This window comes from Raphanus sativus, chromosome 5 (genome assembly GCF_000801105.2).
Source record: "Raphanus sativus cultivar WK10039 chromosome 5, ASM80110v3, whole genome shotgun sequence".
Classification (NCBI taxonomy): Eukaryota; Viridiplantae; Streptophyta; class Magnoliopsida; order Brassicales; family Brassicaceae; genus Raphanus; species Raphanus sativus.
Window position 1 is genome coordinate 39,439,156 of NC_079515.1, and position 19,724 is coordinate 39,458,879.

Genomic DNA, 19,724 nt, shown 5'->3' on the forward strand with positions numbered 1-19,724 from the left:
CCCTAGCGCCGCCGATTCCTCTAAACCTAGCGCCCCCCTTCCACTATTTCCGAACAAACGTCGCCCTCGCCACCGTGCTCACCAACGTTCTCACCGCCCGCTTACTCTAAACACTAGCTAGCACCGCCGTTTTCTTCTCAAACCCTAGCGCCGCCGCTTCTTCTCTGTAAACCGTAGCGCCGTTTCTCTGTAAACCCTAACGCCGGTAAGTCATCAAACTCTGAAAAGATGAACATAAAACGTTGTCTCTTTCAATTTACTCATTCTCACCGTTTCACGTTTATTTTTTCAATCTATAACCACCAATGACGTTACTCGAACTCCTTCTGCGACTAATCAGGTCCGCTTGAAATTTTTTCTACTGGAGACTTTAAGTAAGTCGTCTGGAAAGTCTTCAACCTGGACGACTTAGTACGTCCATTTGGAAGACTTTCCAGACGACTTAATATAAGTCGTCAACTAAGTCGTCCCAGTTGGACGACTTTCTAGACGACTTATATTTAAGTCGTCTACTAAGTCGTCTGGAGTAACAATTAAGGCGTGATTGATTTAGCTTGTTTCTGACTTCTATTGTTGTCTTTGATTATTTTTGCAGACAAAAGGATGGATATTCCAGAACTCCCCCGTAGGTTATTACACATTAGGGGAAGAGCCAGAACCCCACAATAGCATTTCGTATCATACGGATAACACGAAGTTGCATACTGCTCTCTAGGGAAGCTCTCACTGATGCTGAATTTGAAGAGCTCAAGGAGTCGAGATTGGGAGTTTTCATCAAGTTCAAGGAGCAGGGATTGGTTGGGCTTCAAGGCTGGTTCACCATTTGCTCGGTTTAAAGCTGGACATTAAGAAGAAGTACGAGATGTGGTGTCTCGTTGGTCCAGAACCTGCGAGTTTTCACTGTTAGAGTTTGAAAACATCACTGGTCTAAACTGCGACTACATCGAGACCTTGAGACACCAGAATGTGAAGTTACCCCACAGATGGTTTCTTTCTGGGAGATGATGGGAGTTCATCGGAAGCTGGGCCAAGTACTGATCAGATAATAGCAGCACTGAAAGATGCGGGATTGGTCCAGGGAAGATCGCAAGCGACTCGCGTACCTTTCCATCTTCACTGGATTCATTGAAGGGAAAAAGTTCTCAAGCGCTACACGAGCTACTCTCGCAAGGCTAGTGATGGATTTAGAAAGGTTGAGAATTATCCATGGGGAGAGTCGCGTTTTAAGTGCTGATGGACTCTTTGTGGAACAAAGATATTACTGGCTGTTACACCGTGGATGCTTTATACAAGTTCTTCAGGTCTGGGCGTATACGAAGCTATTCCGGGATTGGGTGCTAGTATTGGTCTACCCAGAGCAAACAGTCCGTCTCCACCGATTCTGGCTTACGACGGCAGCAGAGCCGCAGATTCATGAAAGCTGCTATCTTGAGTCAGGTACCTTTCCATCTTCACTTAATTAAGTCGTCCGGAAGTCTTCCAGCTGGACGACTTAGTAGACGACTTATTATAAGTCGTCTGGAAGGTCTTCCAGCTGGACGACTTAGTAGACGACTTATTATAAGTCGTCTGGAAGTCTTTCCAGCTGGACGACTTAGTAGACGACTTATATAAGTCGTCTGGAAGGTCTTCCCGGACGACTTAGTAGACGACTTATTATAAGTCGTCTGGAAGGTCTTCCAGCTGGACGACTTAGTAGACGACTTATTATAAGTCGTCTGGAAGGTCGTCCAGCTGGACGACTTAGTAGACGACTTATAATAAGTCGTCTGAAGGTCGTCCAGCTGGACGACTTAGTTGACGACTTATAATTAAGTCGTCTATTTAGTATTTTGTTTCAAATATCTAACTCGATTCTTCTTCTATTTACTGCAGACCCGCGTGATCAACTTTGTTGAGAAGGACATTAGTGAATGTGGCCAAAATGGGACTCTGAGGTTGATGACGCCCCCGGAGAACATCATTAAATGATGTATGATCGGAGACCGTGGAAGTGGACCATGGATTGCTGGGAAGTCACTGGTACAAAACCAAGTTTGTGACTCCATCGAAAAGAGCCAAAGAGATGTTGTGGAGGAGGTGGAGGAAGACAATCAGAGACTCGGAAGAAAGCTCGTAAAGAGCTCCTAAAGAGGCTCCTAAAGAGGCTAGAGAAGAGGGCTCCTACAGAGGCTACAGAAGAGGCTACAGAAGAGGCTAGAGAAAGGCTAGTTGGGTGACCAGAGGAGTTAGAAAACATGTTCAGGACTTAGGTGACATGATGAAAGAGGGGTTTAAGAAGTGCATCAGGAGATTAGGAAGATCTCCGATAGATTGGGAAGCTGTGGAGAAGAAGGTGTGTCACCAATCAGGCTACCCCTCAAGCCCCAGAAACCGGGTTAGTAAAAAACACCCTACCCCCAAGCCCAGAAACCGGGGCTAGTAACAAACAGACTACTCCTCAAAAGGATCAGCCTCCACTTCAAACCAATCATCCTACTCCTCCCACCAGACAGCCTGCTCCTCAAAAGGCAAAGCCTACTCCTCAAAGGCGAAACAGCCTGCTCCTCAAACTAAACAGCCTGCTCCTCAAACTAAACAGCCTCTCCTCAAACGAAACAGCCTGCTCCTCAAACTAAACAGCCTGCTCCTCAGACGAAACAGCCTGCTCCTCAAACGAAAACCTTCTCCACAAAGAAACAGCCTTCTCCTCTGCCCAAAGAGGTTAATATCAAATCTTTAAGTCGTCTGGTCTTTGTGATAGATTTGTAAATATATAAGTCGTCTGGAAGGTTTTCCAGCTGGACGACTTACAAATAAGTCGTCTGAAGTTTTTCCAGCTGAAAAACCTTCCAGACGACTTATTTGTAAGTCGTCCAGCTGGAAACTTCCAGAAGACTTACAAATAAGTCGTCTGAACTCCAGCTGAAACCAAATCCTCTCCCAACTTTTATTTAAGTCGTCCAGGGTTAACTTGTTCTCTTTTATTGCAGAGATTGTTGCCGGAGGATACAGCAGATGAGGCGATCTCGGTATATAAGATCTTGCCGGAGGATAAAGCAGATGGTGTCACCTCCAAAGAGATTGTTCCTCTCACTTCCACTGACCAACCGAGCTTCGCTTCCAACGATCAACAACCGAGCTTCGCTTCCACCGATCCAGCTTCAGCTTCAGAACCGAGCCTGTTTATTGGACCAAACAGCTCCCACTGCTTCTGTGTGCAAGGAGTGAAACGAAGAACCTGCTCCCACGCAGATATCTCCTTATACGGCAGAGAGAAGGAAACTCCTTTAGAGTGGAAAGTATAATCCATTTCCCACACTAAACAGACCTAAGATGAAGGAGCTCGCTGATTGGTTGAAAACTGATCCGTAAGTGATTGCTTTACCCATAATAGCTTGATTTAGTCTACCCAAAACTGATTGCTTTTTTGTTTGCAGTGATTATTTCACTAAGGAAGGAGGACAAACCACGTACATCACCAACTTGGTGGTATCAAAAACTCCGGACATCCAAAGCATGGCTGGAAGACGTAGTAAGTCTTCTGCTTATTTAAGTCGTCTGGTAACTTCTTTGTATAGATTGTAAATATATAAGTCGTCTGGAAGTTTTTCCAGCTGGACGACTTATTTGTAAGTCGTCCAGCTGGAAACCTTCCAGAAGACTTACAAATAAGTCGTCTGGTAACTTGTCTTTGTATAGATTTTAAAATATATAAGTCGTCTGGAAGGTTTTCCAGCTGGACGACTTACAAATAAGTCGTCTGGAAGGTTTTCGAGCTGAAAACCTTCCAGACGACTTATTTGTAAGTCGTCCAGCTGGAAAACCTTCCAGACGACTTATGTAAGTCGTCTGGAAGGTTCTAACTTGTATTATTTTATATGCAGCATATAGATGCTTGGATGAATGTGCTGAGGCAGAGGTATAAGGAGAACCCACCAATGTTTCCGGAGCGCCAGCGAATGTGCTTTCCTGGATCACAACTTTACCCAGTCTTGAGAGAACAGTATCTGGTCTTCAAAACATCGTCGTCTGATCACAATGGTTTAGGAAAAATGCTACCTAGTGGGGCGGCGAGTTTGTATGACGGATCAATGCCTTCATTTTGCCAATCAAACAAGAAGTGGGGGAGGACATTATGATATCTATGCGCCACTGAACTTGGACAACAAACATTGGGTGCTATTTGGAATCGATCCCTAAGAGGCACATAGTCGTCTGGGACAGCATACCTTCAACTACCATACCAGAAAGATGGGATGAGATAATGGAGCCTTTTCTCGAGATGGTCCCTTATCTGATTGTGGAGTGCGGAGACCAGATGCATGGGTTGGAGCGATACACTTATGAGAGACTCCTCAAAGATGTACCCACGGCCAACAATGGTGATTGTGGCGTGTACGCTGCAAAGTACATTGACTGTCATCTTTGGGGTCCCTTTAGCCCTAAAGACTTTGCTAGGTCCAATGCGAAGACTATGAGGGATACTATGGCTTTGCATATGGACGGAGCTTGTTGATCAGCATCTGAAAGATAATGAGGATGGTGGTATGTTGTAGCATGTATGATTTAGATACACAAATCAATTTGTATAGATTTTTAACTTGTATAGATTTTTTAACTTGTATAGATTTTTTAATTGTATAGATACACAAATCAATTTGTATATTTGAACTATTTGTTACACAAATCTATTTGTATATTTGAACTATTTGTTTACACAAATCTATTGTATGTGTGGGCATGTATGATTTATTTGATTTCTAACTTGTATAGATTTTCTAACTTACAAATAAGTCGTCTGGAAGGTTTTCCAGCTGGACGACTTACAAATAAGTCGTCTGGAAGGTTTTCCAGCTGGACGACTTACAAATAAGTCGTCTGGAAGGTTTTCCAGCTGGACGACTTACAAATAAGTCGTCTGGAAGGTTTTCCAGCTGGACGACTTACAAATAAGGTCGTCTAAAAAAAAAATAGGTAGTCTAAAAATAAAATACACTGGACGACTTACAAATAAGGTCGTCTAAAAAAATAAGGTAGTCTAAAAATAAAATACACTGGACGACTTCGTAAAAGGTCGTCTAAAAAAAAATACACTTGAAGGGATAGTAGAAGGTAGTCTAAACACTGGACGACTTAAATACACTGGACGACTTAAATACACTGGCGACTTCGTAAAAGGTCGTCTAAAAAAAAATACACTTTGAAGGGATAGTAGAAGTAGTCTCTAATACACTGGAACGACTTCGTAGGTAGACGAAACACTGGACGACTTAGAAATTAGTCGTCTGACGGGTAATCAAGACTGGACGACTTATATTTAGGTCGTCTGGACAACTAGTCAACTGGTTGTGTACATTGTTTCGTCTATGGCCAGTTTCCTTGCAGTTTGAGCATCTCCGTGCCCTGTGTTCTTCCTGGGTTTGTGTCCCCTCATCCTAGATAGCTCCAACCAAGATTGCCATCTTTGATTTCTTCTGTCTCCCCGGACCACGCTTTACGTTTGGAGGAAAGCATTCTCGTTCCTCAATATGTTGTGACACGATAGGATATATATTCTCTGAGTATCCTGCATACAGATGATTCTTTGAGTAAAGTGGACATACAAGTGTGTCGATATGCACACCAGCATGTGTTCCAGCTGCTATAGCATGAGAGCAAGGTATTTTCTCCACTCCATAGACACCACAACCACACTTTACATGTTCCAAATCAACCGCACAGTCCATTTTGCCACCTTTGACAAAGAAACGCCATCCATCAATTGGTTCGACCGTCATCGTATCCGCTATCTCTGATCGAACAGCAAGCAAGTATTCAACACCCCGGCTATGTACAGTTGGGAGACTCAAAGCATCTTGTCTCCTTTTCCAATACCATTTTCCTAACTTCTGCCTTATGAACTCCAGCAGGAACGGAATCGGAAATCCTCTTGCTCGCTTCAGTGCGGAATTAATAGATTCAGCGATGTTGCTTGTTTTTATGTTGAACCTGTTCCCCTTACAATAAACCCTTGACCATAGCTTGGCGTCGGCCTTCTCCAAATACGTTGCAAGTTCCGGGTTTGCACTCCGTATCTCAGCCATGTACCGGTTAAAATCGTGAACCGTGTGCGCATAAGCAGCCCCTTTCACCAAGTACATGAGATGTTTCCCTTTAAACTTTTTGACAATGTTATCTTGAAGGTGATAATAACATATTCCTCGGGTTGCCCAAGGAAACACCTTCTCACACGCACTTTTAATGGCCGCGTGCCGGTCAGAGACTATCACCAGAGGCTTGTCATGAGATATACAACTAGCCAATTTTGTGAAAAACCATTCCCAAGAAGGTTCATCTTCAGCATCCACGATCCCAAAAGCCAATGGGAATATCTGAAAATTGCCATCTTGTGCGGCTGCAACTAACATAACACCTCCATACTTTCCACTTAGGTGAGTTCCATCCACCACAATGACCCTTCTCTGATACTTAAAACCTTTGATAGAAGCTCCAAAAGAGAGAAATAGATACTTAAATCTTTTCTCAGAATCAAGTTCTATAGCCGTGATAGAATCAGGATTTGCAATGGAGATTTGCTCGAGATATGAAGGCAGACGCGAATACCCTTCTTCTGCTGATCCTCTCACCAATTTCTGTGCATATAACAGTGCTCTGTATGAAGTGGTGTAATCAAGCGTCATGCCAAACATGTTCTTCATTGCATCAGTGATATGCTGTGGAGTTATCCCATCAATGATCCCAACACGATCAATGAAAAGACTACCAACATACTTTGGAGTACAGTGTCTCCGCTGAGCGATTCGGTCTCCAATTGAGCATAAATGTTTTTCCACATACTTTGTTACCCAAAACGTGTTTGACCCATGTTTCACACTCGCTCTGATCTTCCATCCACAACCGCTAACCCGACATATTGCCACAAGGAGAGTTTTTGTTGATTTGTATATTCTGAAAGAAAACCTACCCCTCACTGCTGTCAACCGCAGCTCTGAAAGCAGTGCATCCTTGCTAACAAAACTCTGGTTGACATAGATGCTGGTACAATCCGATTTTCCTCCTTCGATAGCATTTGTCTTAGCATATGTCTTTTCAATTTCTTCAAAACAAATATTATCATCATCTTCCTCGTCCTCATCTAGAACCTTTCCATAAAGACTGTAATCCCCACCATTCTGATCCGTTTCACCAACAATAGTGTTATCAGCATCCTCCTCCCCATTTTCCTCCTCCCCATTTTCCTCCTCCCCATCTTGATTTTCATCTTCAACAGACTCATTATCACCAACATCTTCAAAACATTCATCAGCCTCATCATTATCACCAACATCTTCTTCCCATTCACCAGCTTCATCATTATCACCAACATCTTCTTCCCATTCACCAGCTTCATCATTATCACCAGCTTCTTCTCTTTTCTCTGAAACCGTTTCCACCTTGCTGCGGCTTGATACACAAAGACATACTCTATGCGTTTTGAGTATCTCGAGCAAGTTTCGAACTTGTCTATCACTTGTAACATGAATGGGAGGACTGCTTGGAGTCATCATCATTTCTGCTGGTAATGAGTAGCTAATCTCCACAGTCACTGATCTCATGTCCAGGTTATAATCTTCTTGAGCCATTGCAACAAGTTCAGCATGTGTTGAATCTTCATTCAATAAAAACAATCTTGCTCCTTTGAGATCATCAACCACAAAATCCCAACGGAAATCTCTCAACAACCATTCTCCATACACTGCATGTAACTTAAAAATCATCTGCAAATATTCAAAATAAAACACATTAGTAAACATAGAGAAAATGAAGAAGTTCAACAAACATTATCGCAGACGACTTAGATTTAAGTCGTCCAGAAGACTTAAAGGTAAGTCGTCTAAAGAGGTCACTTTTGCAATTGAAAATTAAAAGGGACGACTTAATTCTAAGTCGTCCGGCTTTGTTTGTTAAAAAAAAAATTCAGACGACTTATATATAAGTCGTCTACGAAAAACGGGCTAGTTTTGCATTTGACCGAATCGTGTCAGATCTTTGACTATTTCTGGACGACTTATAAATCAGTCGTCTCTGGAAAGTAAAAATTTCAATATTTTATTCAAACTAGACGACTTACACGTAAGTCGTCCCAGGTTAGTTTTGTAATTGAAAAATAAAACTTGAAATTTAACTTTCTCCAGACGACTTAACTAAAAGTCGTCCAGCTAGACGACTTAATTTAAGGTCGTCCGGGATAAGCAAGGTTTGGACGACTTAATTGGGAAAAATTCTGGACGACTTTGCTTTCCCCGGACGACTTTAAATTAAGTCTTCTGACGGGACGACTTTATATTATGTCGTCTGGTAAAAATTAAATTATGAAGTTTTATTTTTCAACTACAAAACTAACCTAAGACGACTTACACGTAAGTCGTCTAGTTTAATAAAATATTGAAATTTTAACTTTCCGAGAGACGACTGAATTATAAGTCGTCCAGAAATAGTCAAAGATCTGACACGATTCGGTCAAATGCAAAACTAGCCTGTTTCTCGTAGACGACTTATATATAAGTCGTCTGGACTGTTTTTTTTCACCAAACAAAGCTGGACGACTTAGTTTAAGTCGTCCGTTTGACCAGAAGACTCATCAGTAAGTCTTCTACATACAGATGACTTACTTGTAAGTCTTCTACGCGAACAGATTTTGAAAAAAATTCAAATTCGTACCTTCAACTAGGTGAGATGACTTTGTTTGCACACAGGGTCTTCTCCAACCACCCAGAACCTCAAACGAAAGCAACCGTAAGTCAAAACGAAAGAAATATGGCTCCAAACAATTTTGAATCAAAAGCTTCAGTTTTTTGGATGAATATGGAGAGAAAGTGAAAGAAATGTTGTTTTTAGTTCATAACAATTGAAACAGAGAGAGTGTAAAGAGATTTACGTGCATTAAAGGGCATTAAAAGCTCCAAACAGTTCGTACAAGGTTGTTCCCACTATTCATGGCAGTGGCAATATTGTAAATACTTGAAGAAAATGAGGTTGAGACAGTAAAGAAGCCATTTTCGAAAAAAAAAAAAAAAAAGGGTTAATGGCATTTTCGTAGATAAAATGCAGATGTGGGGTTAAAAACTCAAAAAAAAAATGAGTCAAAAGAAAAGGTTAGTTTTCTGTTTGAATTCAAGTTTTGAGTCACTTTTGCAATAAGCCCAAAAAATTTAAGAAACCCAAAATAGTTTTAGCCATAATGGTGCTATGAGAGTCTTATCACAATGAGTTTGAGTTTGAAGGAAATCATGAAGCCTTGAAACCTAAGAATAACAAATCAAATTCAACCATTTGGAGTCTATAACTTATGTTCAAAAGCCACTAAGAATAAAAAGTTCTGTTCACATTTGAGCTCTTGTATTTTCAACCAAACACATTTAAATTTGTTAATATCATTTATATAGTAAACAATTCATTTCTTTTTTTCCTGTCAACAATGGTAAACAATTGATTTTTTTGTTAAAATAAATTAAAGGGAACCGCTGAAATTTTATATAATGGTTTGTAAATGTAATCAGTTTCTACATACAAGATTTAACTGATTTTCTTACCCAGTAAAATTACACATACTAATAATCTATCTTATTAAATCAGAAACATTAAAACTTCTTCTAGGTGGATTTTAAAAGGTGGACCTCATATATTTAAATTAAATGTCTCATTCTTTATATATAATACATACCATAGTTTAATTTTACATTGATGTATTTCCTTAAATACAATTCCTCTCTTTGTCCATATTCCATATATGACTTTCACTTTTATTACATGTCGATTTAAATAAGATAGATACTAAGAATACTAAAAAATTAATCGTACTAGAGTTACTCTATACAATTCATTTTAAGTTGATCAGTATACTTTCATTGGCCATATTGATTTTATTTGCACGGATAACATTAGGTAGATAAGTCATAGACACATACATAAAGATATGACTATTCTTTAACTATGTTGAGTCTAATCTACTTTTTAAAACAAACAACACATAGCTTTATATATTGTATAGAATATAGTAATATTGTATAGTATTATACTTATACAATAATACTAAAAACAAACCAAACTGAAATATAATATATATCGAAAATGCTTTGAACCATTACACACAAAATATATTACACCTCAGAGATAAAATTCACTTTGAAATTATGTAATAATTAGTTTTAAAAACTAAACTTCGTAATGTAAAAAACATAAGTTTTATATCAAATTTTGTGTTACAATAAAAAGACACAATTCGCGCTTGCAAAGTGTTATTTTTACATACGAAAGACAGTTTTGATATTGTTTTTTAAACACAAAATTGAATTATACAAACTCGATACTACATAAAACTAAACAATATAGAATACATTTTAAAAATAAAACCCGTGCGGGTGCGCATGGCCTTTGCGAAAATCGTAGATATGTTTATATAATATATAAATATATTATATTACAAATATTTTCATATAAATAATACCCCAATATAAGTTTTATATGATAAATGTTGAAAATACAAAATATATAGCACTATATATTTTAAATAATATATTAAAAATCTACTTTACGTTATCATAAAGTTTAAAAATCAAATTTAGTAATTAAACACATTGCTTGTTTAAACACATTAGTACATACTGTTATTTATCAAAATTTTATATTAATACACATTACAATCATGAATCATGTATAATATTTAGTAAAAAAAATAAAATAAAAATGATTTCCGATCGGTCGAGCGGGTCATGATCCAGTAGAAACTTTAAAACCTAAGCAGAGTCACCAACTTGAGGTCGGTAAGGTGAAAATTCAACTGTTTATTTTAAGGATACAGACAGAAAGAAAGACCTTAAAAGTCAACTCGTTTTCTCACTTAGTGCGTACAAAAAGATTCCACAATGAACAGAAACATTGTCGATAAGCTAAAGTCTTTTAAGCAGTATCTCTTGTATTGTAATTTGTAACTATAAAACAAGACATGAAGAAGAGTGAGTGACACAATTCAAAAAAAAAAATGCAGAAATCATGTCTCCTCTCCTGCTTCCTCTTCTTCTTCTTCTTCTTGATTCCACAACTATCTTTCTCTTGCCCACCAGACCAAAGACAATCCCTTCTCGAGTTCAAGAACTTACTTACTCAGGCCATCAAGAACCACTCCACAGCAGACTTGGGAGGTTTAAAGACCTGGAGGCCAAACTCAGATTGTTGCAAATGGCAGCTTGTGAGATGCAACACTCGTTCACTACAAGTGATTGAGCTGAACCTGAACTCCCTTGTTCTCTCTGGCTCAGTGAGCTCAAGCCTTCTGAGACCTGTTATGCGTATAAACTCTCTTGCAACGCTAGATGTCTCGTCTAATTACATGCAAGGAGAGATTCCCGGTGATGGTTTTGCCAACTTGACCAGGTTGATCTCTCTTGACATGAGCCGTAACAGCTTCAACGGCTCTATCCCTCCTCGGCTTTTCTCCTTGAAGACTCTTGAGCGCCTTGACTTGAGCATGAATGTTATTGGTGGTACGTTGAGTGGTGAAATCAAAGAGCTCAAAAATCTGCATGAACTTGTCTTAGAGGAGAATCTCATTGAAGGAGAGATTCCTCCAGAGATAGGTAGTCTCACTGAACTGAGGAAACTATCATTGAAGAACAACAAGTTCTCTGGTCCTATACCTTTGTCCTTGTCAAAGTTAACGAATCTTGAAGTGCTTGATCTTCAGAGCAACTCTATCTCCTTTGGGATTCCGGAGGGTATTGGGAGCTTGGTCAATCTCTCAACTCTGTCCCTGAGCAGGAACAACTTGTCTGGTGGCATTCCATCGTCCTTTCAAAAGCTGGCTAATCTCAAGACCCTTGAGCTTGAGAATAACCATGGCTTGTCAGGTGAGATACCCACATGGCTGTTTAGCCTTGAGAAGCTGAAGATACTGCGGCTAGGAGGTAACAAACTCCAGTGGAACAAGAACGGCTCTGTCTCTGCACTCTCTAAGTTGACACATCTGTCACTTAGATCATGTGGCTTAGAAGGGAACATTCCTGATTGGCTCAAGAACCAAACATCTCTTCTGTTCCTGGATTTGAGCATGAACAGACTTGAAGGAAGTTTCCCAAAGTGGTTGGCTGATCTGAAAATTGGAACCATAATCATGTCAGACAACAGGCTCTCAGGCTCACTGCCTCCTAGTTTGTTTCAGACTTTCAATCTGTCAGTTCTTTCCCTATCAAGAAACAACTTCTCTGGTCAGATCCCTGATACTATAGGCGAAACCGCGGTCATGATACTGATGCTGTCTGAAAACAACTTCTCAGGACCGGTACCAAAGTCTATTACAATGGTCTACAGGCTGCTATTACTGGACTTGTCAAAGAACAAGCTATCAGGTGAGTTCCCAAGATTTAGCCCCCTTTCATTGCTCGCGGTTCTCGACATATCTTCAAACGAGTTCTCAGGGGATGTCCCAGCTTCCTTTGGCGTTACCACCATAATGCTCTCCATGAGTCAGAACAACTTCAGCGGCGAGTTCCCTCAGGACTTCAAAAATCTCCCATTCTTGATGCATCTTGACCTTCACGACAACAGAATCTCTGGTGGCATCCCATCAGGGCTATCTCCATCACTAGAGGTGCTTAGCCTGAGAAACAACTCCATCAAAGGTTCAATACCAGAAGACATATCAAACCTCACAAGCCTCAAGGTCTTGGATCTCTCTGACAACGAGCTTGATGGGTCTCTCCCTTCATCTCTTGGGAATCTCCCAGGGATGATAGTATCTCCCACAAGCAACTCTTCCTCTTTTAGTTTCGTACTCAGCTTCAGTATCGAGATACAAGACTTGGCGGTGAACTGGAAGAACTCAAAGCAAGGTCTTTCCAACAGAAACCTCTACCTCTACACACTCTTAGACCTCTCCAAGAACAAGCTACAAGGAGAACTCCCAGCTTCTCTAGGCAATCTCAGAAGCTTAAAGCTTTTAAACCTCTCTTACAACGACATCTCTGGATTGATCCCAAAGAGCTTTGGAGGTCTTGAGAAGATAGAGGTCTTAGACCTTTCACACAACAACCTCTCTGGAGAGATCCCAAAAACTTTATCCAATCTCGGTGAGCTGAATACTTTGGGGTTGAGTAACAACAAGCTTACAGGTCCAATCCCTGAGAGTCCTCAGCTAGACAGGCTAAATGATCCAAATATTTATGCAAACAACAGCAAACTATGTGGAATGCAAATCCAAGTACCATGTTTTAATAATGCAACATTGACAGAACCAGCAGAGGAAGAAGAGGAAGATGAATCATTCTTCTCATGGAAAGCTGCACTCATAGGTTGTCCATGTGGGTTTCTTGTGGCGGTTTCGGTAATGTATCTGGTTGGCTATTTCAGCAGACCACCACCACCTCCACGGAGATCTCTCAAGAACAGAGAAGGGTTTAAGAAAATGAAAACTTCGTCTCCTTGAGACCCAATGTGAAATTACTATTCTGGTGTTGTAGTATTCAAAAAAGTACGAAATAAAACAGTTTATGTGAGCAATGAAATCTGCTGCTTATCCAACCAGCAGCAAGAATTGAATCTGTTTGAGCTTTAAGTTCTTGTTCGGTTTAAATGCCAAACCAAACAGCTGTGTCCTAAGTTTCAATAATATTTGAAAAATGGTTCAGGCTTGTAGTAAACCATGAAACATTCATAAAATGCTACGCGATATCCTCTGTAGTGTAGCATGCACATGATAATGGCTTACCATACCATATGTAACTATCATCGAGCCAACACAACTCATCAAACATTATAATAAGATTCAGAGAAATGTTAGCTGAAATAATCAAAATTATTCTCGAGTCAGAGAAATGAGGTCAAAACAGATATCTCAGATTTATAAAAACAAAACAAAAAAACAAAAAACAAAAAAGAGAGAAAGATATTCACAAACAGGAGCGAAGCTGTTCCTGGATTTACATGCTTTGGTTGCAGACAAGTTAACTCAAAAGTCAGTATAACATACTATGTAAGGGAACTTTTCCAGAACACACTTTAAAGCTTGTCTCTTTCAAATGCTGACAAGATAACTAGAAGGATCTCTCAAGGGATCAGGATTGGTCTGATGAAGTTTGGCCCAGAGAGACAGACGCGAGAGATGAAGCCCAAGCTTGTGCGTTCTTCGCCCTTTCATGGAAGTTCCTTGTTTTGACGAGTCTTAGTTTCAACCATAGCCTCCTCACATCGACCATGTGAAGAGCACGGCTGAACACTTGGCTTACCTCTCCAAATCTTTCCAGGTTCAGATTGGGAACATAAGAAGCCCATAATGCTTTCATGCGTGATTCTGCTATTGGGAAGACGAGGATCGCCATTCGTAAACAGAGAAACAGCAGAGAGAGTACCAAGAACGGATCTCGTTTGAATATTTCACTAATAGATGCCCCATTGTGTAACCATGTGATCAGGTTGTCATTGGTAGTGTCTAAGGTGGTTGCTGGTTCCGCTTCAGCCACGTACTGGACAGGTTTGAGACCTGTAAAACCATAATAATCATCAGTTAATATTTTGATTGATTTTTTTTCAAACAGAGATGTGCCAGCCAAAGATTCGACTGGAATATAACACACGCAAATACGTGGTGTGGTGAATCACCTGTTGATTCTTCATAGAACTCAATCAGGGAAGTAAGATCCTTCCGACCACGGTATCGCGCCTTAAAAGTTTGGTTTACCATCACGATTGAAGGTAAGCTATGGATACCATACCTTGAAAATACACTGCAACAAATCAATTAATAAAACCAGTTAATAAACAAAGGCAAAGCCCAAAAAAAAACATGATGAGACCTATAAGTAAACGGAAGAGGCAGCCACTAATGAGACAATTACACAAGTAAGACAGGGTAATGATGTATAGCAAACCTAAATTCATGATCAAGAAATACAAATCAAATGAGTGTTTATCAAGGGAATGTAAGATAAAGTAACAGCAAACACACATAGCCTTGTAAGTAAAGACACTGATCCTATCTCAACAGAAAAGGCAAACTATGAGTCAGTCATTCAATCCATTTCCTTTCTATACTAAGTAGAATAGCTGATGGAATAACATAACTATGTAGTGCTTTCAACAAGGAAGAGTAGTAAGTAAACAAGGCTGCTTACGATGGTAGTGCTTGAGAATGCTCAACAGATAGGTGCTGTATCTGAGGGAACATGGAACTCAACACATCAAACTTAGGTCGCACAGCACGTGAGAAGGGGCACCAAGAAGCATAAAAGAGCACAGACATAAAAGCATTTCCATCGTGGTTCAAAGCCATTAACCTGTCCAGCGAGTCCCCATCTACCTGTCGTATTGAAAAATCAAAACTTTAAGATCCAATTTGTAATTTTGCAACATCATATTTCAGGACAGAGATATTAGACAACAATTGGTGACGCTTTATTACACAAACTCAATTAATCTAACTCATGAAAGCCAATACAAACCCTAGAAGTAAGTCACAATACCTTTATAGGAGGGCTTGGATGGAGAGAAAGAGGGCATTTCGAGTGTAGATCGAACCGAAACAGCTCGAATTCGTGATTGCAGACGGAGAAGTCAACGGGAGATGAAGCGAACCCAGAAGGAAAGCATGAGACAGCTATCACACAGAAGAAGAGAATTGGAACATGGAGATCCATGGAGCTTTGATTGCAATTCAAAGAGCGAGGAGAAACAAAGGTAGGATGGAATCGAAGGATTGAGATAAGATCAAAACCTAATTTCTCAAGAATCAGAACATCTATTAGGACAATTTGGGGCAAATCGTAGATTCGAAAAGGTTAAAAAAAATTGTTCCGGAGATATTTTCGGGGTTTTGAACCCGACGTGAATCGAACACGCAACCTTCTGATCTGGAGTCAGACGCGCTACCATTGCGCCACGGATCCGGATGTTTCTATTGCCTTTACGACGTAATTAACTTTATAACTTTATCTAAATCGGATCTAAGGATGACGGACCGTTGACCAAAAAAAAAGGATGACCGACCGTCAGTAGAAAACGATGAAGAAAATAAAATTCAAGATAAAAACTTTTTATTGTATATAGATTTACAAAAAATTTGTTCCATGACATAAGATATTTTGATGTGAATACTAGTTTTTGGTCTAAATGTTAAGAAATTCTTAAAATTTTATGTGTTTATTAATTATTAACAATTAATATACTATCCAAAACAACAATTAATCTCTATATACTAAAGCACAAGTCACTTGGTCAATCAAATCTTGACATGTGGCATGTGATTCATAATTTTTTTTTTTTAAAAAAAGAAAAACAAAAATTTTAATTGCAAAAACAGTTTCGTAATTCTATTTATTGTTTTCTACAAAAAGAAAAACACTAATATTTCTCAACTATGTCCACTATCTAATCGATCTAATTGTAACTGATAACAGTTTTCAAAATAACTCACACTACTATAAATTTACGTTTGTTTTTCTACTAATTACAGCCAAAATTGTGAATTCCTAAATTCTTTGTAACTACTTCAAACTTCTAAATGATGGTATCCACACACTGCCGAATCTACAATTCTAGATCCAGATAGAAATACTTTTGTGTCAGAAAAAATTCTTTCAGTGACAATGAAATGAGCACAAGAAGAACACACGTATGCTACGATTGATATTTACTTCAAAGATAGCAGATGAAGGTTAAAGCTCAGGTTAGAGAAACTAAAAACGCTTATTCTTTTTGCTCAATAAAATTATTTTAACCTATTTGTAATCTAATTATATCTTTTTCATTTATGCTCTCTAGAAATGGCAAAAACTGCATATTGCGTCCTGGAAAAAAGTAAAGGTAAACCAAAAATGTTAGTAACATTTTCAAAATGGTTTAATAACTTTGATTAATTCTCAATTTGCTTCACTATGTTTCATTTGTTGTCGTGGTGATAGTTCAGGAAATAAGCATAATAGAGTCTCACCCAAAGAGTAAGAAGAACACGTACAAAGCCCCCACAAAACTTGAAAGCATCACAAGACGAGAAAAAAGAAAGAAAGAAAATGTCACCTAATAAAGTAAGCTTCCTTATTGTTTATTTATGTTTGTATGGAAATATGGTGATTTTTTTTTTGCTTTCACATCAATATATATAGGCTTTTGATTTTGTAATTTTTATTTGTAGATACTAGATACTGTTGGAATTAATTTAGTTGATCAAATATAGCATTAGAAATAAAGAAATGTAAGAGAATATCACAAAAATATAAATATACATAAAAAGAAAGATGCAAAAGATATTAACGTCCATTATCTACAAAATTAAGGTTAGTATTTTATTGTACTATGCTTTCCCCCAGTTTGATATTTCATATATAACGAGTTTTTTTTGGTTTGGTAAAGATAATTAATAAATTAAGGTCGTTTTGTGTTTATATTGGACTGTTATAAGATATAAAGTAATAATAATATAATCTTCAAAATATAAGATATTAATTATTAACAATTAATATACTATCCAAAACAACAATTAATTATTTATAAACCGATGAATATCTAAAGAAAAGCCAGTAATCTTCAACATCATATAGTTAGTTACTAGGGCGAGCCCGCGCTACGCGCGGGATTTGGTGTTCCGATAATATAAACATAAAATCATTGTAAACTTATCTCTATTTCAGTTGGCTGTGAGTGCAAGTATGTGAAATGATTAGTTTTGTCAATACCACATCCCAAATAAATAAGCTTAAATAATATGAGGACATTCTCGGTATTGTGTATGATTGTATATTGTTATAACACTCATAAATCGATCTAATTTATATGAGATTTTGTTTTTTTAGTATTTTTATGGGTTTCGCTCTTTTGATTGGGGGTATTTAATATAGGGAGAATGAGGTGCTTAAAATTTCAGTATTATTTGTTTTTAACAATTGTTATTGTTTTTGATATTTATGTCATTCTTGAAAATGATCGGTTAAAACCAGAAGTTAGAAACACTATTTATATCATATTTGAAGATGACCGGCTAAAATCAGAAGATAGAAACACTTAGGGAATCTCTAACAATGATATCAAATTTGGTGTAGTGTTTTGGTATCAAATTTGTTTTTGTCATTTCCAACAATAACACTAAATTCTACACCAGAAATAATATTATATTATTTGATATTTTCAATTTTAGTATTAATGTTTATATTTTTATTATATGTGATTAACAAATAATTATTTTGTGAAATTTAGATATTAAATTTTTGTACTTTGATGTTTTATAAAATTTATTTACATTTATATTTTTGTTTTAACAATATTATATTTTATGTATATATTAATAAAATATTAGTTATATTCAAAATTACAGACTATTAAATATCAAAAGCACATAACAAAATAATATATTTATTTAATAAAATTTTGTATTAGTTTGTGATATAATTTTAACTATATTATAAAATAAATATAAAAAAAAATATTTTATGTTTGATACATTTAGTAGTATTACATTTTTAATATGCATTTTTGTTAATTATTATTCACTATTGAAAATAAAATTTAATATGCTTTTATAATCTTATCCAGATTATAGTATTAATTTATCCTTTTTATAAAATACTAATTAAAATTTTATACTATTGAAGATAAAATATAAAAAGTTTATGATATTTTATTTTTTACAATATGACTTAAATGATACTCCCTTCGTTTTCTTTTATAATTCGTTTTAGAGGAAATTTTTTGTTCCAAATTATGTGACGTTTTCGGTTTTTATGTAAAATTTATTAACAGTTAACCTTGTATGACCAATGATAATATGTCTTTTATTTTTCCATTGGTTGATTTGTGGTTATGTAAATAATTAATGATGTTTTTGTTTAGAAAATATAAGAAATTTATGGTTTTCTTAATCTATATGTAAGATTTTAAAATGACTTATAAAAGAAAACGGAGGGAGTAATGTTTAGTGAGTGAATTATAGCTATTGTAGCTGTTGTATGCATTCATTATATTATAACATAGTTTTTGGGGTCGTTTTGTTTTTATATATTATGTAGTCGTTTTGTTTTTATATATAATGTAATGTCACATGACCTGGTGGGATGAAGGCATCGTACTGTGAGAATCTATATAACACGCGAATATGAGACTGAGCCCAATTATAACACGCGAAGCCCACTAACGAACGGAATAAATGAAACGATGCGCTTCATATAAATGGACAGGTGTCGCGATGTCAGAGCTCGAATTTCTTAGGTGGAATCCTAGGTGTCAGCAGGTGGGATACATCTTTCTTTTATAGATATAGATACTGTTTATTATAACACCAAACCGATGAATATCTAAAGAATTATGTCGGATATGGAATCTCTATCTACATCTTTCAATTTTTGTATATTTTCGTTCGTTCCAAAAGAATAGAATGGGCGGTCGACGCTTTGACAAAAACCTACCTTTGTAACTAGAACTCTTCACAGGTGTAGATCCTTTAGCTTTTATAATAAATGAATTGTTCCTTAAAACAAAATATTTCTCTGAGTTTTCTTTTTTTTTTTTTGGCTAAAATTTGGGATTTCTCTATGAGTTTTCTCAAAACAATATAGAAATGTAATATTATATAAATGAACACAACCAATGTCTCATAATTTTTTTTTATCAGTATCTCTTATCAGTTCCATTGCACACAAACATGAAGAATCAGCATATACAAACACAACGAATAACTAGCTGAATGGGAATACAGCTCACATGACACCCTTCCCTACACTGAAAGT

The 19,724-nt window shown here is 37.4% G+C and overlaps 3 protein-coding genes and 1 non-coding gene across 4 annotated transcripts; 1 reads left to right on the plus strand and 3 right to left on the minus strand.

Moving 5' to 3' along the window:
• Positions 1–5,401: 5,401 nt before the first annotated feature.
• Positions 5,402–9,160, minus strand: LOC130495105 (uncharacterized). The gene is made up of 2 exons (XM_056986216.1): positions 8,683–9,160; positions 5,402–7,739 (listed from the first exon to the last, which is right to left on the minus strand). Exon 2 carries the CDS (start codon positions 7,737–7,739, stop codon positions 5,418–5,420), a length of 2,322 nt encoding a protein of 773 aa, XP_056842196.1. The 5' UTR covers positions 8,683–9,160; the 3' UTR covers positions 5,402–5,417.
• Positions 9,161–10,960: 1,800 nt separating this feature from the next.
• On the plus strand, positions 10,961–13,520 carry LOC108858988 (receptor-like protein 46). The gene has a single exon (XM_018632825.2). It carries the CDS (start codon positions 11,003–11,005, stop codon positions 13,439–13,441), a length of 2,439 nt encoding a protein of 812 aa, XP_018488327.2. The 5' UTR covers positions 10,961–11,002; the 3' UTR covers positions 13,442–13,520.
• A 259-nt stretch (positions 13,521–13,779) lies between these two features.
• Positions 13,780–15,826, minus strand: LOC108861581 (5'-adenylylsulfate reductase-like 5). The gene is made up of 4 exons (XM_018635483.2): positions 15,474–15,826; positions 15,126–15,310; positions 14,614–14,738; positions 13,780–14,494 (listed from the first exon to the last, which is right to left on the minus strand). Exons 1-4 carry the CDS (start codon positions 15,645–15,647, stop codon positions 14,070–14,072), a joined length of 909 nt encoding a protein of 302 aa, XP_018490985.1. The 5' UTR covers positions 15,648–15,826; the 3' UTR covers positions 13,780–14,069.
• Positions 15,825–15,896, minus strand: TRNAW-CCA (transfer RNA tryptophan (anticodon CCA)). Its single transcript has one exon. It is a non-coding gene; the product is annotated as a tRNA-Trp (tRNA).
• Positions 15,897–19,724: the final 3,828 nt, after the last annotated feature.

What these genes read in the sequence shown, in the direction of transcription:
- LOC108858988 (XM_018632825.2), top strand. Translation starts at nt 11,003, where the DNA reads ATGCAGAAATCATGTCTCCTCTCCTGCTTCCTCTTCTTCTTCTTCTTC.
- LOC130495105 (XM_056986216.1), bottom strand. Translation starts at nt 7,739, where the DNA reads ATGATTTTTAAGTTACATGCAGTGTATGGAGAATGGTTGTTGAGAGAT.
- LOC108861581 (XM_018635483.2), bottom strand. Translation starts at nt 15,647, where the DNA reads ATGGATCTCCATGTTCCAATTCTCTTCTTCTGTGTGATAGCTGTCTCA. An exon ending in ATCCAAGCCCTCCTATAAAG is followed by an intron (nt 15,311 to 15,473) that starts GTATTGTGACTT and finishes TCAATACGACAG; the next exon opens with GTAGATGGGGACTCGCTGGA. An exon ending in CATTCTCAAGCACTACCATC is followed by an intron (nt 14,739 to 15,125) that starts GTAAGCAGCCTT and finishes GATTTGTTGCAG; the next exon opens with TGTATTTTCAAGGTATGGTA.